Consider the following 17,310-nt stretch of genomic DNA (forward strand, 5'->3'; position numbering starts at 1 on the left):
GTACCACCACCGCTGGGCAAGGGGGTGAGGCGCATCTTCTAGTCGGATATTCTCTCTCTGTCCTGGAAGGGTGATCTGAATCTGGGCTCTGGCATCTGTTAATGCTGTCTGGAGGCATCCGACTGGGAGATGTCAACAACAGAGATGTTTTAGAATGCTCAGAGGGGATCAACATGGAATTGAAAGTTTAATAACTCAGAAAATAAGGAGTTTTCAGGAAAGAGACTGGGCTTAAAATTTTAAGTAAATGAGGTCACATCTGTCCTTCTAGGCAGCAGCTAGAATTTGCAGCCGAGGGCCGCTGACGCCCACTCACGTGCCCAGCTTGTCCGGCTTACTGGGATGGCCTTGCTGGGTCCGGACATCCTTTTCTTCCTATCTCTGTTCCTAGTTCCCACCTCTCGCCTTCCGTCACAATTCCTGTCACATTTACACAAACCTCAGAGTGGTCTGCATCAAAATAACTGCCTTCTGACTCCTTTTGTGGGCTCTGCAAAGCAGGTGATTTGAGAAATTGGCCTGATCCGTTGCTGTGATCATCAGGCGACCAAGCTGGCATGGTATGGAATTAGAACACACAGTGCAGGGAAGGAGTGCAGCCCCACCCCCCACCCCCCTTTCTCCTCCAGTGGCAGAGAAGCCCATTGGTCCCCGTGCACGTGGAAGGTGGGGGAGTAGTTTTCTTCGGGGAAATTACTTTCAGCTTACTTTTATAACTTCTTTTCCCTTTTCCCTGGCAACATGCTTTAAAGCAGTTTTAGGTGTTTATGTTTTTCTCTATGACTTTTTTGAGGGATTGGTGGGGGGACTGAGCTCATTCATTTTCTTGAGAACTCCTTATTTTTTGAGTTAGTAAACTTTCAATTCCATGTTGATCCCCTCTGAGCCTTCCAACACATCTCTGCAAAGCACTCTACTTCAGAGCTAACTCCCCAGGTATCTTTTCTGTGATTTTTCAATGGCCAGATAATACTTCGCTAGTGAGGAGATGCTGTGATTTACTCAATACGGTTTTGGTTTGCTTTTTTGTTGTTGTTGTTATTCTAAGGAGTTGAGACAAGGTCTCACTTATACAGCCCAGGCTGGCCTCAAGTTCTTGATCCTTCTGCCTCAGTCTGCCAAGCAAGTGCTGGCCACCACCAAGCCTGTCTGATCTCTTGTTTCTTAATGGACGACCTCCTCCTCCTCCTCCTCCTCCTCCTCCACCACCACCACTCTTTTTTAGTGAGTTCCTCCCACGGTACAGTCTGCCACACCCACCCATCCTCACCCCATTCTCTCCTATTTGGATTGCTGCAGAATTTCTCTCTGCCCCAGGGTTACTTTGTGTGTCTGTGATGCAGACTAATGTTTGTTCCTCAGAAGAACAAGCCAGGTGGGCCCCAGAGGTCACTCTCTCTGTGGAGTCAGACTCAGCGTGCCCTCCTTGACTTGTACAATCCCAGGGCTTCCCACAAGTGAGGGCAGTGTGCATCAGTCTGGACCACCAAAAGTGAACACCAGGGATGGAGGGAAAGAGGAATGATGACTGTTGCCACAAGCAACAGGTGCGTGGGGGTGGGGGTGGGGGAAGGGGAATCCCCCAGGGGCCCGGTGCTCACAGCTATTCATTTTTAGTTGAGTGCAGAGACTGCTCTCAGGAAAATGCTGGATGTGTTTCAGGGACCTGACCCATGCTTAAGTCACTGCCCTAGGCAGTTAAGTCTGGATGACAGACTCCAGGTGCCCATCTGACCACACATAGCTCAACCTGGGTAGAACGAATCCATGCCATAAATGGATCCAAACCCATGATATTGAGGAGTATTTTGAAAGAAAAGGCTGGGGGAACCCCAAAACTGAGCCATTGAGATGGCTCAGGGGGTTGAGGCGCTTGCTGCACGAGCTTGGGGACCTGGTACCCACAGTGGAGGAGAGAACAGATTCACAAAGTTGCCGCATGACTTCCACACATGGGCCATAGTGCACCTGCCCACATACATCACACACACACACACGTTCACACGTGCACTGAGATCAGCAATGGTGGCTAATGACAATGGCGTAAGCTGAGCCCCTGGAGCTCAGACTCTGGCCAGGTGAAGGCTACCAGTCCTGCAGGGAACCTAGCAGCATGGCGTGAAGAATGAAACTTGGGTCAGCACCACGTTAGCAGACGTGCGTCAAAACTTCCAGAATCTCACCTCACGGTCTATTCTTTTGACACATTTAAGCGCAGTAAAACCTTGCAAGGAGGTTTCCACATGACAATTAGCACAACTCATGTTTAGGTATAGCAACATAGAAACTCCCCAGCAAAGTCAGCAAAGTACCCGTGTGACTCACCTCTACTGTAAGAATGTGTTCTGTTGATTGGTAAACCTTGCTCGGGGTAAGGGCCTGAGGAGGAAGGATTTATAACGAACATAAGGCTGGATTCTCTTGATGGAGAAAGCAGAGTGCACGAGGCCTCTTCTCACAAGAGGGCTCTCACTGAAAGACAAAACTCAGGGCCAAGACAAGGCTCGGGAAGATTCAGGAAGGCTGGCTCCATAGAACAGCCGAAAGATCACCAGGTTGTCAGGTGACAGACATCCACTCCAGCCTTCTGGGTGGCTGGGTGGCAGGAATTTGAAGCAAATAGCCCTGAGTGTTTAACAAGTCTGGTTCCCCCAATGCTTTCTCTAAGCTGTGCCTCCTACATCAGGGGGACAAGGTGACAGACCCTTGGATGGGCAGGGGTGCAGTTCTCCTTCCTCGCCCAGCTGACAAGTGACATTGATCCTTTTGGCTGCTCTGAAAACCTGCCGTGCATCGGTTCACATGCACGGCCTGCTGTCTGCCCTCCGTGCTCCTCACTCACCTCCGACACTCGGGAGTCATCAGTATGGGCTCATCCCTGCTCACTCCACCTGACTCCTGGGACACCCCCAGAGCCTGGCATGGCGTGAGGAGAGCACTGGAGGTTTGCACGAGGGTGGGGTGGGAGGGTTGAAAGATAGAGGGGCTTCCTGGAGTAGGAAAGACTCCGTCCGATTCTCCGACCATTCCTACTGAAAACCTTTTACTCCTCGAGGGCTGTATACCCAGTTTTCTAACTCCACTACCTATGTACTGGGGGACAGAGTGAAGACAACATGTTGATGGATACAGCGGACTGAGTTTCTCAGAGCAGTGGTAACTCCTTCATAGCCAGGCCTTGTTTTGCAGGCCATGGGAGAAGCCCTTCTTGTTCTGCTGCCTCCCTCCTACCTCGGGAAGCACCCCAGCTTGTGTTCAGCCTGGGCCAAGCCTGGCAGCCTCCTTTAGAGGCCACATTGAGCATCATGCTCCAAGGGCATGCATCTTTTGGGAGGACAACAGGAAGGACTAAATGCCACAGTGCCAGAAGATGAAGTGGAGTTAGTTTTGCTGAGCCTCCTCATGTGGGTGAGGTGTTAGGGCCAGTGAAGATGCAGAGACATGCAGCCACTCTGCCAGGATGGAGAATCTGGGGAGACTGATGGGGGGGGGGTTGGTGTCCAGGGCCCTAAATAGTGGTAGCAGGCGTTACGGATGCATTATGATGGGGAGCCTGGCCTGCACTGGTTTTCTGCAGTAGTCCTTTACAGGAACTCTCACTAAGCCTGTGGTCCACTTATGCCCAGACCGTGGTGCCAGGAGGCTGCCCTTTGCAGCAAGCAGCCTAAACCCTGCCTATTTCTGTCATTTCTGAGACCAGACAGAGAAAGAGTGGGTAAGGTAATTATAAGTTGAGCATTTACAGGCAAGGAATCTGATCCTTCCTTTAATTTCCTCCAGTCTAGAAAATGGAAAGCATTCAGATACTTACATCCAGACACAAATGCTGTGATTGACAGCTGCTTTGACTCCGAGTGGGGTCGAGAGAAGTATCTGCCCTGTGGCCGTGGGCATTAGGTTTTAAGACAGGCTGCCAATTGCCCACTGCTGCCCATCCTTCTAGAAGCTTCTTTTATGTCATCTTTAGCATGGGTGTAATGGGGAGAGAAGGAGAGGGATGAGGGGAAGTAGGACTCTGTTCCCCTACCTCTTCAGGAGCCAAGCGGACAGGCAGAGTGGTCTTTGGGCAATATGATGCTGAGCCCGTCACGGGAGGAAAAAGCGAGGACCTCCGGAAGCAAGCCTGAGCAGCCAAGTCCTTTTACTGGAACACACGCTAAATGGTCACTGAGACAGAAGTGAAGGAATCATATCAATTCAGATGTGGAAAAGACAAGGAACATAAAAAGGAATTTGTCAGTACTAAGAAAAAAATACATGCATGCATATATATGATCCAAATATCCATCAAATGGAGATGACCCTTTGATGGTATGGTATATAGCTATGTAAAGAAATATACATCAATATAAAGTATATATTTTTTAATGCTTTAAGATTTATTTTATTTATTTTATTCATGTGTTTTTGTGCACCACATGAATGTCTAGTGCCTTTGGCAGTCAGAAGAGGGTGCTGGATCCCCGTGACCTGTAGTCATGGCCGATTGCGAGCTACCACATGGATGATAGCAGTTCATCTGGGGTCCTCTTCAAGAACAACGTGTGCTCTTAACGGCTGAGCCATCTCTTCAGACTCTAAAGGATAATAGTTGTGTAAAAGTTTTGAACAAGACTGTATGTTTTTGCTGGTTATATGCACACAACCCTTTATCAAAAGTCTGAGTGAGTCGCCCCTGGGTTCATTGGTGACAGTCTGAGGAGATGAAGAGGGAATTGGTATTATAATCAGAAGAGTTCGTGAGACCCTGATTAAAAACAAAAACTCCAAGTGGAGCTGGTGTTCAGCACAGAATAAGGAGCTCGGTGTCTCCAGTGGTTCCAGGCTGTGGTTTAGCAGCTTCAGCACTGGGAGCAGAGACCCACCCAGCCCATAAACAGGAGCTGAGTGTCCGTGTGGACTGGCCGTGTGCTGGGTCACTGGGCAGTGCAGGTGTCAGGGACATAAAGTCATCTGGGGCAAAGTGAATCATTGATGGTTACACCTTCTTAGAGGTGGCATTAATAATTTAACATTTATTAATCATCTCTAGGCCATTTCTATTTTGGGTACCTACTGGAGGAGATTCACTTTTTTTTTTTAAAGACTGAAAAGATGAATGGGTGATACTCTTGCCCTTGAGTCTCTCAGTAGGTAGGCCTCCTGTTGGTTCTTTCTACCCTTAATTTGGTATCCTTGTTTCTAAAGCCTTGCCCTCTGCTCTGTCTTCCAGTTGCCCCTAGAGCAATGATTTAGAAATATGAATCCAATCCGTCTCCCTGTTTACCTCCCTCAACTCCCTGGTCCTGGAGGAAGATTATTAATATGTCCCTCAGTGCCCTCTCCTAACTGAAATGGAAGTGCCCTGAAGTCACAGGAGAGATCTAGGCTGGCTTCCTGCTCAGCCTGGAACAGCAGTGATGCTGTCCTGTGTCAAGTTCCACCCCACATCCTTTGAGACATAGTCCAGATACACCCTTACCCCCCAGCTTCTAGGAAGCTTTTTGGACAAGGCTGGAGGGATTTCACCTGGTACCCCACTGCCAATCATATAGTATAGTATAGTAGTCGCTGTCATTTCTATTGGGAATACCAACTTAGGTGAAACCATCTTATTTATCCTTCCCTCACATTTGTGCCTTAGTGCCTGTCGCATGATCGGCTCTGAAACCACAGTGAGGGAGAGGGGAGCCTCTGCACTGGTTAGCTTTGCTGCGTAACAAAGCACTCCAAGACTCAGCAGCTTACAGCAGAGTTGGTGGATTGGAAAGTTTGGGATAAGCATAGTAGGTGTGGCTGAGGCCTTAGCTAGGGAGGACCACCCCTAATCCCAGTACCCTCTTTTCTCACCTCCTCTGCTCATGTTTTCTTCTGAAGGGACAGTTGTGAGACGCATACAGGTCCATGTGCCTGTGGCATTACACAGTGATCCTCGGCTATCCTTGCACACACACACACACACACACACACACACACACACCCATCATATCTAGAGCCTGGTTAGTGCAGGTGCCTCTAGCCCCACTTGGCTCACCCTCCAGTCAGTCCTTGCTGCAGGCTCTGCCTCTGCACTGTCCCAGCACCAAGTGTGTGTAACTCAGAACTTGCTGTGAAGGTCAAGTCATCAGTGCAGAATATGTAGAACAGTGTCACATACTGTCCAGGGCTCTATGTGGCCAGCTGACACAAGTGTGTCTGCCTGTGCCCTGACCTGGAAGGGGTCTGACACACTTCCGGAGCCTTGGCTAAGGCTCACAGTTGAGACCACTCCCCGTTGCAGTCACCGATGTGTTGGTTTTAACACCCTTTGTGCCCTTTGCTATCCGGAGACTGTATGTCTTGAAGCTGGCCTGGTTTAGGTTCCCCTGGACACTTCGGGCTCTCTGAGTGCCCCACCATTTCCTTTAGAGCAAGCTAGGCTAAGGGGCAGATGGACAATTTATCACTTATCTCGGAGATTCACCAAGCCACGGCGCCGGGGAAAGCCATTAGTCATGTTCGGTGTCATGGAGAAAGTTACTTAACCTTGAAGGCCATTTCCTCCTCGGGTAAGTGTGGCTGTAATGACATCAACCTCATTCAATCGAGGAGGAGTCCAGGTGAGGTGATTCTCGGAGAGCTGTGAGGGCAGGCCCTTCACCGGCCTCATTCATCTTCATCTTCAAGTGCCATGTACTTGGTGCTAATCTAAAAACTGAGGGGAAACAAGAAAATGGAGAACAGGAGACGTCGCTGATCTTGTAACAGGAGAGAGGCAGCCCTGCCCTCACCACTCGGCCGCTCAGTACAGTGTTGTGAGTGCCTCGTTACTTTGCAGGGACAGGGCTCCAACACATTCTCACTATGTACATATGCTCTGTGTATCTTTTGCATCTTTAACCCGAAGTGAAACGTTATGTTCCCTTTAATACTTCTATACTTAGAGCTTTCACGAGACCCATTTTTAGATCAATATGTCATATTGGTAGGAGATGAAATTTTAAAATACTCATTTGTTGGTTTTCAAGTATTATTTGTTCTCCAGGGTTCCCCAGGAAACTGGTACATCATGCCCATGTTCTATTTCTATACATGTATGTATGTATGTATGTGCAGGTATGTGTGTGCATGTGTGTGTATGCACACACCTGGATGTCAGAAGTTAACCTCCGGTGTTGTTCCACAAGCACCACCAACTGTTTTGTTTTTTATTTTAAATTCTATTTTATGTCTATGGGTGTCTGTGCACCATGTGGGTGCCTGGTGTCTGCGGATGTCAGAAGAGGTTTTTGGATTCCTTGGAACTAGAATTAACAGATGGTTGTGAGCCGTCATGTGGATGCTGGGAATTGAACTCAAATCCTCTAGAGAGCAGCCAGGGCTCTTATTACTGAGCTAGCTCTCTGACCCCCATCAGCTGTGGTTTTTTTGAGATAGAGTCTCTTACTGGCTTATAGCTCACCAAGTAGGCTAGACTGCCTGGCCAGCAAGGCCCAGCGATCTGCCCATCTCTACCCCCAGAGCTGGGGTTTAAAGTGGGCATTCCCTTGCCAGGGCAGTGGTGGCACACGCCTTTAATCACAGCACTCGGGAGGCAGAGGCAGGTAGATTTCTGAGTTTAAGGCCAGCCTGGTCTACAGAGTAAGTTCCAGGACAGCTAGGGCTACAGAGAGAAACCCTGTCTCGAAAAAACAACCAATCAAACAAACAAAAAATAATAATAAAGTGGGCATTCCCACAGCCAGCCTTCTGTTTGTTTGTTTGTTTTTGTTTTTTTTTTTTTTTTCAAGACAGGATTTTTCTGTGTAGCCCTGGCTGTCCTGGAACTTACTCAGTAGACCAGGCTGGCCTTGAACTCAGATTTTTTTCCATTTTGTTTTCAATGTGTGTTCTGAGGATTAAAATTGAGTCCTCACACTTAGTGGCAAGCACTCTGCTGGCTGAGCCATTACCTGAACCCTGTTCCCATATTCTAGGTAGTCTGGTCTGTCAGTGTGCCTGAGTCACACGTGGAAAAGGATTTAAGAGTGGGGCTGGCGCTCCAGTTGTACTGCAAACATTTCGCTGATACAGCTGTCACTTGAGAGCCATGTTCCCATGGCCTACTTGTTTGAGTCGTGCTCAGTCATACATCTTGAACATAAAACAATGGATTCTGTAAGAAGAGGTGTATGTCTCTGAATCCTAAGTCATGTTTCAAGAAATGAATGCGAGGTGTGTTGGCTGCTCCCTGGTCATGAACTAGCTGAATCATGTCACCCTGAGCCAGGCTCACTAGGACTTTAACATAGCGAAGCTAATTAGGTGACTGATAGCAGCTGAGACAGATAACTTCACCTGCCCAGAGGCCATGGCTCTCTGGGGCCTTGAGTAGTTCTTTTGAGGGTCTTTTGAAATACATAGGCTTTCCTCCTAGAATATATAACTATGCATATGATGCAGTCATACATTTAATCTTAGGCTTGGAAGGAGGATATGTATGTATGTATGTATGTATGTATAGCCTCAGGATGAGTTAGCTCTAACTAATAACAACAAATGTTGACATTTCAGAGCAGTGGTGGGGTATGGGTGGGGTGCCTCTGTGACTCACGAATTTAGTAGTATTTCAGGCTTGGAGGCCCTCAGGAAGCAACAGCCCAGATCTTCTCAAGGCCAGCTGGCATGGGAAAGATTGACTAGGGTTGGAAGATCTACTCTTGGTGGCTCTGTCCACTGCTAACAGGTTAGTGTCAGCTAGTGGCACCAAGCCTCAGATGGCCCCCATCTGGCTGCTTTGATGTCCTCACACAGACTATGTGGTCTGGGAAAGCAGGCAGATCCACCCTCAGAAGCTAAGTGCATGGTTTCTGCATTTCCTATTTCCCCACAAGTCAGCTGAACTCAGGATGTCAGGCAAAGTATGGAGCCCCCAGTGCAGGGCCTTTGTGCCTGCCTTGGGCACCACCCTCCTGGCACGTTGTGTTTATGAACCTGGAAGGCATCCTTATCTACCACTGAGGGGTTCTTTTTCTCCTCTTCTTAGTTTTTTTTTTTTTTTAAGGTGGTATCACTGTATAGCCCTGACTTGCCTGGAACCAGCTGTGTAGGCCAGGCTGGGCCTCAAAATCAGAGGTTCTCCTATTTCTGCCTCTGCCTCTGCTTCTGGGAGTGCTGGGATTAAAGGTGTATAACACCGTGCTTGGCCATCACTGAAGGTTTCTGAGTACGGTTTTGTTACATGGGCATGCATCATTGAATCAGTGGCTATTGGTGACCAGACGTAGTGTCCAGCCCCTTTCCTGTTCCTGTAGGTCTGCGTTGGAGCTGAAATTCCCAACCTGCAATTCATGGCCAACTTTGGCAATGCTAAAGAGCTACCTTGAGTCATCTCATTAGCACAAATTCTGATGTCGAGGTTCACAGGATACAGGAGCGTCTTGTCATTCATAGTGCAAGGGAGTTAGGAGCTCAGGTCTTAGGGCATGGACTAAGTGTCTATATAAGTGAAGCATATGTATATTGCATATATATGCATACATGGATTGCATGCAAATGCTTTTTATACTATACTAGTAGCTATAGAAGAAGTTTTATACAGCAGTTAGGCGTCGTTTGTATTTTGGAGTAAAGCTTTGGTTCACACGCCTTGCAGAGGAGTGCAGTATAAAAAGGGAAATAAAATTACCTGTCCTGTGGCCCAGGGTTTACCTTCTAGTCCTTTCTACAGATGAGACTGGGTCTTTTCTCACTGCAGAAGTGGCATTTGCCTATTAAAGAGCAACCCGAAGGGTACAGAATGTCTGAAGTTATAATGGTTATTTTTTTAAAGAAACAGCCCTCACAGGGAGGACCCTACTGCTGTAGACTAAGGGAGGTGGTCCAGCAACTGCCGTGGGCAAAGTTGGGGACCTGGTCTGTTTGAAGGCAGCAGAAATTAGCATTGCAGAGACTTCCCGGGACATTGAAGAGTTTGATGTGAAAGGAGAATTGGTCTGTTGAAAATAAATTCACTTTATCTCTGTGTCAAGCTGCACTCGCTGTTGCATATGGTGGTGCATGCCTGGAGTCCCAGCATTTGAGAGCCTGAGCCAGGAGGATTGCCAGAGGTTCAAAACCAACACTTGTGTATAACAAGACCCTGTCTGGAAAAGAAAACAAACAAAGACCCACTTTCTAAGAACAGCCCTGTTTTTCAGGGATGAAGAGCCATTTGTAGGGTGGGAGGGAAATGACAGTGATAGTTAACCAACCAACAGGTATGGCTGGCTGTGGCTAAGAGCGGACAGTTTGTTTATTCATCAGGACTGGTTGTCATCTGCTTCTGGCCTGCATGAGTTGCTCTGACCCAGCTGCCCTGGCTCATCTAGGCCACTCAAGACTGTTTTTCCTGTGTGTGTGTGTGGTATAGGATCCATGCTTGTGTAAGATCTGTGAGCTGAATGCACTGTGGTTAAGCTCATTATCAGATTGCATCAGATGGGGGCCAGCTGTTTTCTTTGGACAAGAGGAGAATGGCACTTTGTGAAATCCTCAAAACTGCGGGCTTAAAACTGTTGAGAGCTTTCACTTAGATGTGTCCATTCATTTGGGAACCTGGGTGGTCGACATTGTAAGGCTGACCTCTCTTTCTGTCTCTGTCTCTCTCTCTGTCTCTGTCTCTCTCTCTCTCTGTCTGTCTCTCTCCCTCTTCCTCCCCTCTCTCTGTGTGTATGTAGATACACATGCAAGTGTGCATGTGTGTATATACACTTGAGGCCAGGATTCTTCCTTGAATGTCTTCCTTGATTGCTTTCAGCTTTAACGCCTTTGAGACAGGACCTCTTACTGAGCCTGGAGCTCACTGATTGAGTCTGCTAAACTAGCTGCACCTGTCTGCACCTTCCCAGCAAGGGGAGAGATGTGATCAGCCAAGATGTGGCACTCCCAGGAGGCTACTGCCACGCCCCTGAACAGTTACTGACCAGGATCGGCTGCCTTAGCCTGTTTGAGACATGGCATCTTTTTATTGTGTACTAATTGTGTCTTAGTCCCCAAGTCAGGGCCTTTATAGACATCTTATTCAATCTTTTCTCTCTTGCACTTGGGGACACTGAGGCTCATAGTCCCTGTCACTTATCCAAGGTTTCAGTTGGTGGATAACAAAGCCAGCATTACCAAGTGGTCCTCTCTGAAGTCCTTTCTGTAAGATGAGGCCAAGGTCTGGAGACAGATCTGTATGAAGAAGACAAGCTTCAGATGCTCTTTCTGCCATGCGTGGCTGTCCCTGGTATCTGCCACACCCAACAAACAGAGAGATGTCTCGCCCATGTTTGAGTGGCATAGGGGTAGTCAGTGCTGTGTTGATTCCCAAATCTGTTTTCTATTGCTGTAACAAAGTACCTAAAGTGGAGTGTTTTATTTTAAAAGGAGGGTTTTTGTTTCTTAGCCCACAGGTAAAGGCCAAAGAATGTTGGTTGGCCCTTGTGTTCTGCTTATGGTGAGGGCCTCCTTGACTTTGTCACTACAAGGCAGATGCTATCCTGGCAGGAAAAGGTGCCGTCTTATGGTGAGGCAGGAAGCCAGGGATGGAGGATTTGAATATGTATGTGTATGTGTGTATGAACCCTTGTGAGACACACTTAGACCTTGCCCAAAGAAGCGTTGAAAATGACATGGGATGAGAAACTTGGATCTCCGTATTTAATTTTTGCCCTTGCAAGAGGATGCAGCGGGAGGGACGTGGGGAGGGTAAGCAGAAGGAGACCTTGTTTCAGATCTTCCTGCGCACTGTCCCTCTCTGCTTTGTCAGCTGGTGGGACTCTGCACGCCTTCCCACTCCTGGTCACTCCTTGGAAACTGGCAGCCGTGGCAGGATCTGCTTGCCTCTCTTTCTACAGGGAAAAAGGAGGTGCTCCTTAGGATAGGATGGAAATAAAATACAGTACCCCTCCCAAGCCCTGCCCCAATAAAAAGATTCAATGGCTTTCTTGGGCCAACCCTGCTAATCATGGGAGAAATGTTTAATTTCAGCCAGATTACAAGGCGGCTGCTTTTATTTGTTTTTGCCTGGATTTGTGCCAAGGACTCAACTTTTCCTGTTCATTTTATTAAAAAGTTTATAAACAGCATTAATAAATAGATATAAAGCTGCCGTATAAATGACAGCGAGCCCAAATGAAATTCACAAGGGTCAGTGTTGAATAAGTAACAGAGCCATGTCCTTGCGCGATCAAATTCCCATATATGCAAATTAGACACAGAGCTTTACCACGCTGTTTTAATTAATATTTATAAATCACAAAGTGCCTTGGAAAGGGCCAGTAACCTACTTATACTGCCATCATGTCACACAAATAACAAATCCTCTGGGGACTGCTGTCTGTTTTGCATTCAGTCAGAAAAGTAAGCAGGTTGCTGTGTCTGTCTCCCCTTAGGTGTGGTGTCAGCGCAGCGACAGGTCACCGTCCAGGAAGGGCCCTTGTACCGCACAGAGAGCTCCCACATCACCATCTGGTGCAACGTGAGTGGTTACCAGGGTCCCTCTGAGCAGAACTTCCAGTGGTCCATCTACCTGCCCTCTGCTCCTGAGCGTGAAGTACAGATCATTAGCACGGTGGACTCTTCCTTCCCGTACGCCATCTACACCCAACGAGTCCGCGGTGGGAAGATCTACGTGGAGAGGATCCAGGGCAACTCAGCCTTACTTCACATCACAGACCTGCAAGCCCGGGATGCCGGCGAGTATGAATGTCACACCCCCAACACCGATGAGCGCTACTTTGGGAGTTACAGTGCCAAGATGAACCTAGTGGGTAAGTGACTCTGCCTCCACATGGCCAGTGTCAGGCCCGAGTCCCTCATGTTACCATGTGCTTTTGTTGCCTATCAATATGATTCCCCAGATACCTTAGAAACCCGCATGAGGGAGCATGAGTGACCCTGAATCCTATGTACACTTGTGAACCCTGGATGGCTAAGGCTGACACATGGAAAGTTCTTGTGCAAACATCAATCACCACAGTGGTTAAGCAGACCTTTGCTGGTGAAAGGCAAAATGAATTTATCAAGGCAAGATCCAGGTGTGATGGCTTCATGCCTATAATCCCAGCATCCAGAAGGCTGAGGCAGGGACTACCCTGTGACAAGGACATTTGTGGGTGATAATTTGAAGATGTGACTTGGAAGGGAAAGTGGGTGAGACCAGCAGGAAGAGAGGCAACACCCTAGCAAGGGCAAAACTCCCAGCGTGAGGCGACAGTAGACACACAGGGACAGGAGGATCGTTACAGGAGTGCAGTAATGTGAGTGAGGGGAATCTCAGGGGAGTGTCTGCTCAGATAACACACAGTGAGTTCCAGATGCTCAGAGGGGAGAGACAAGAAGCAGGGGGTAGGACCATTTTGAGGTATCACAGGTGATTTTAGTGAACCACCCAGGCGGTTTGTCAGACAGCGGTAATGGCTCTTTTTGGGAACAGAGACAGACAGTAGCTTGTGACTGAAGCTGCCCATGTACAGTGTGTTCTTTAATTTCCTTGTCGGTAGATAGGAGTTTAATGAGCGAAAGCTTTTTCAGCAGGCCTGTTCTGTTCTTCGGGTAGACAGGCACTGGAATATTTCTTCTTAGAGCATCCACCACTATGCAAAGACTTATTTTAATGTGACGTAATCAACAAACAAGCGTCCCTGTTTTGGGATGTAATTCCCTGGACTCCACCCCTCAGGAGCCATTCCTGGGTCAGAAGTGAGGTTGAGCTATCTCAAAGTGATACCCAACAAGGAATCTTATTAGATGTCAACAGTTGTTCTTACACAGTATTCTCAGAGAGCTCTTCTCATACATTTTCAAAATAAAATCCACCTTTGCTCTGAGCGTCATTAAAATCCCAAGCAAGTGTCAGTGCCAAAAAATACTCTCTTAGCTACCACAACAGAAGAGTATACTTAGGTTTATATGCCTTTTGGGGTTATGTGTGGCCCTGGATCAATTGTCAGAGGCTGCCCCTGTTGTGGCGTTAACAGTGGCTTCTGTGTGGAGTGAGTCTCAGATTCTATAGCACCGTAACCTTCCTCCGTGGGAACATTCTATGTTACAGTGATCCCAGATTCTCTGCAGACCACGGCTGTCCCCCAGACTCTGCACAAAGTGGAACAGGATCCCCTGGAGCTCAGCTGCGAAGTGGCCACTGAGACCATCCAGCACACCCATCTCTCAGTATCCTGGCTGCGGCAGAAGGGTGGCGAGAACCCTGTGGAGGTCATTTCGCTGAGCCGAGACTTCATCCTGCACTCTAGCAGCGAATATGCCCAGAGGCAGAGCCTGGGCGAGGTGCGGCTGGACAAGCTGGGGAGAAGCACCTTCCGCCTCACCATCTTCCACCTGCAGCCTTCCGACCAGGGCGAGTTCTACTGCGAGGCTGCGGAGTGGATCCAGGATCCAGATGGCTCTTGGTACGCCATGACCAGGAAGCGCTCCGAGGGTGCAGTGGTCAACGTCCAGCCCACTGGTCAGTGTCCCTCAGCTTCTTGTCCTTTACCTGGTGGGGAGTCAGATGCTAGGAGGTTGTGGGGATGCCTTGTTTGATGACCATAGCAATATGGTAGGGTTTTGAGTGAGGTTAGAGATAGTTGTAGCCTAGGCTGAAGAAAACAGGCACATAGACCCAGCTTCCAACGAGCTGCAGACAGCTGCCCATACTGGCCTCTGCTCATTGCCATGTTTGCTCTACTAGATGGTGTCGTATTTTATCTTGAATAAAACTTTTTTTAATGAGAGATTTTTTTCAAAAATAAAATAAAAAAGGGACTGCAGAGATAGTTTAGTGGTCAAGAGCATTTGTTGCTCTTGCAGAGGACCCAGGTTCAAGTCCTAGCTCCTACGTGGTGGTCCACACAACTATTCCTAACTTCAGTACCAGGGTCTCCTTTGCTCTCTTTTGATCTCCGAGCACACATGTGATGCACACCAGCAGGCAAAACACACATAAAAAGAGTACATCGTTGTTTAAAAAATTTTTAAAGTGAGTGATTTTATAGAAAATCTTGGTCTCATGACTCTGGGTTCTTATTCCTGTTAGCCATGGATGCCACCCGTGTGATGATGTGTCAGTTACAGAGGACATTTGAGATGATGAGCGTTTTCTGTTGGACGCATGAGACAGTGCGCTAAGGAGATGTTAGCGCACCATTATTTTTATATTAATATTTCTGCCATTTTAAACAAGGCTTCTGAAGTGCTTTAACACACATTGTCATGTCTGTAAGGCAAGTCACAATGGCATCCACACATTGTGGGTGAGCATGCTGGATGCAGAGTACCCTGTGGTGTGACCCCAGAGTGTGTGCCATGTGGCCAGTGTGGAGTATTAGGTCCTGCTATGGACACTTTGTCAAGGGAAGACCTGGGTAGGTTTCCCAAGGGGGAAAGAATAGTATGTTTAGAGCTGAGGTAATGGTGGTGGTTGTAGAAAATTTTAATCCCAATCCGGGTTTTCTACCCCACCTTGGTTATTTAGTTTGGTGGCCTGGCACACTGCACTCCCCACAGCTTCTTTTGATGTCTCCTGTGACTCTATGTTCGCCCCTAGTTCTTGTGCCTACAGGGTTCCAATTTTGAACTGACAGCAGTTGTTGATGACATTGGCTGAGCTTGGGCAGGTTCTCAGGCTAAGCTGTGGGTCTGACTTGGTTGGAGGGCAGTCATAATACAGTTACCGAGGTGGCTGTGGAGGGCTTTTTCTCTTCTCTGATGAGGAGAATGAAGCTTTTATGTTATAGGCGGTAGTACTCCTGTCAGAACCTGCCTGTCTCTTGTCCTCCTTGTCCTGGTGGTCAGTTGCCTTGGTCTGTGCATGGTACTCTGACATTTGAGACAATGCTTCAGAGTCACCAAATAGTAAACTTTGGAACACACCCCTGAAGTCCCTGTTCAGAGACTCCTGGGCGAGGCTGGGAAGCTGTGTCTGAAGTAATCCCTGGTCTTTCTTCACCTGTCTACATTTTATCTGACACAGCTCTGAAGGGGGCAGGGCTTATAGGATCCTCCGGACACCTAATGGATGTGAGAGCAAAAGAAGATTGGATCATGGTGAGAGGGCAGTCTTGATCCACACTTAGGACTCAGAGCTCTTACTGGCTTCTGAATCTTCTAATATTAAGAAATTTACCCAAGAGGCTTTAGTTCCTGTTTATCGGTTTCCTTACTGGTTGGTTTTAAGATCAGTGTCAAAAAAGTCTGGGCCTAATTTCCAGTCTTAATGCTTTTAAATTAGGTTGCATCAGCTAATCTTCTTTATTTTAATCTTACCAATTTGGAATTAGGACATTTGAATTTGCCCTGTAAATGTATCCAGACTGAGCTAAGAAAGGAAAACTCTAATGGAAGTGAAAAAATGTTGATAGCTTCACTGTGTGTTCCAGTTCAGACTGAGGAGTTGCAACTCCACCTTGGAGTCTGTTTCTTCATGTTTATTTTAATAGACATTAGTCTTTACAGCACTGAAGGTGTCGTGCGAGGCATTCGGGGATGCCAAGATGCACGGCATCACTCTGTGCACTTAAGGTGCTAAGTGCTGTGTGAATACTGAAGGCTGTTTTTGCTCTATGTTTTCTCTGGATAAGATGGCTATTACAACAGATCTAGGAATTCTAGTTCCTCAGTAGACTGGAGCTGTGTCAAGGTTGAGCAGACAGCCACAGGAAGTGGGGAAGGGCGTCAGACATTCAGAAGCTGGTGGGCAGAAGAAAGTCACGTGACTTGATGGTGGGTTCTTGGTTGAGCAGTAGAGAAAGAAGGGCACTTGCAGCTGGGAGCTGGGAGGTAGAACATGAGCTGGACTCTGTGGGCCAGGAGTCTCTTCTTGGCGCTTTAGGAGGTCTGTGGGGGTGTGCCTGAGAGGTACACGTGGATGAGTGTACTTGCTCACTCGTGTGTGTGTGTGTGTGTGTGTGTGTGTATGTGTGTGTACCAGTGGGAAAAGGCGAGAACCTGTGAGCTCCTCTCTTGCTTCAGCCAGATAGTTGCCCTATTGAGCAGTGAAAGTTTTACATGAAATAAAGGAGGCCCCTCTCCTTACACCTCCTGAAGAACTTTCAATATGCACACTGGAGGGAATCCCTTTAGTCAGGGATTAGCCACCTGAGTGGGTAATTTAGGAGGAAGAGCTCAGAGATGTGGAGGAGGGGGACATGTGGAAGTTGGTGAGAAAGGTTGGGTTAGCAGTCAAGAGAAAGGGTTGTAAAGAACTCATTTGGCCAGGCTGTGGTGGTGGCCTGGGAGGTGAGACTGGGTGCCAGAGGCAGAAGGAGAGAGAGGTGATGGAGGAGGCCAGCTGTTTGGAAGTCATCGTGGTTCCCTGACCCCTGGCTGAGAGGGCTTTGATCTGTCAGGAAG

At 47.9% G+C, this 17,310-nt stretch overlaps 1 protein-coding gene across 5 annotated transcripts in view; it reads left to right on the forward strand.

Annotated features, from left to right (window-relative positions):
- Igsf3 (immunoglobulin superfamily member 3) overlaps positions 1-17,310 on the forward strand; it is an 87,178-nt gene that overhangs the window by 36,868 nt on the left and 33,000 nt on the right. For all 5 annotated transcript variants that reach the window (XM_021158364.2, XM_029475384.1, XM_029475386.1 and 2 more), the window contains exons 3-4: positions 12,354-12,731; positions 14,015-14,425. In XM_021158364.2, coding sequence (XP_021014023.1) covers positions 12,354-12,731; positions 14,015-14,425 — 789 coding nt within the window. The remainder of the gene's footprint in view (positions 1-12,353; positions 12,732-14,014; positions 14,426-17,310) is intronic.

The sequence above is a fragment of the Mus caroli genome, chromosome 3, assembly GCF_900094665.2.
Source record: "Mus caroli chromosome 3, CAROLI_EIJ_v1.1, whole genome shotgun sequence".
Classification (NCBI taxonomy): Eukaryota; Metazoa; Chordata; class Mammalia; order Rodentia; family Muridae; genus Mus; species Mus caroli.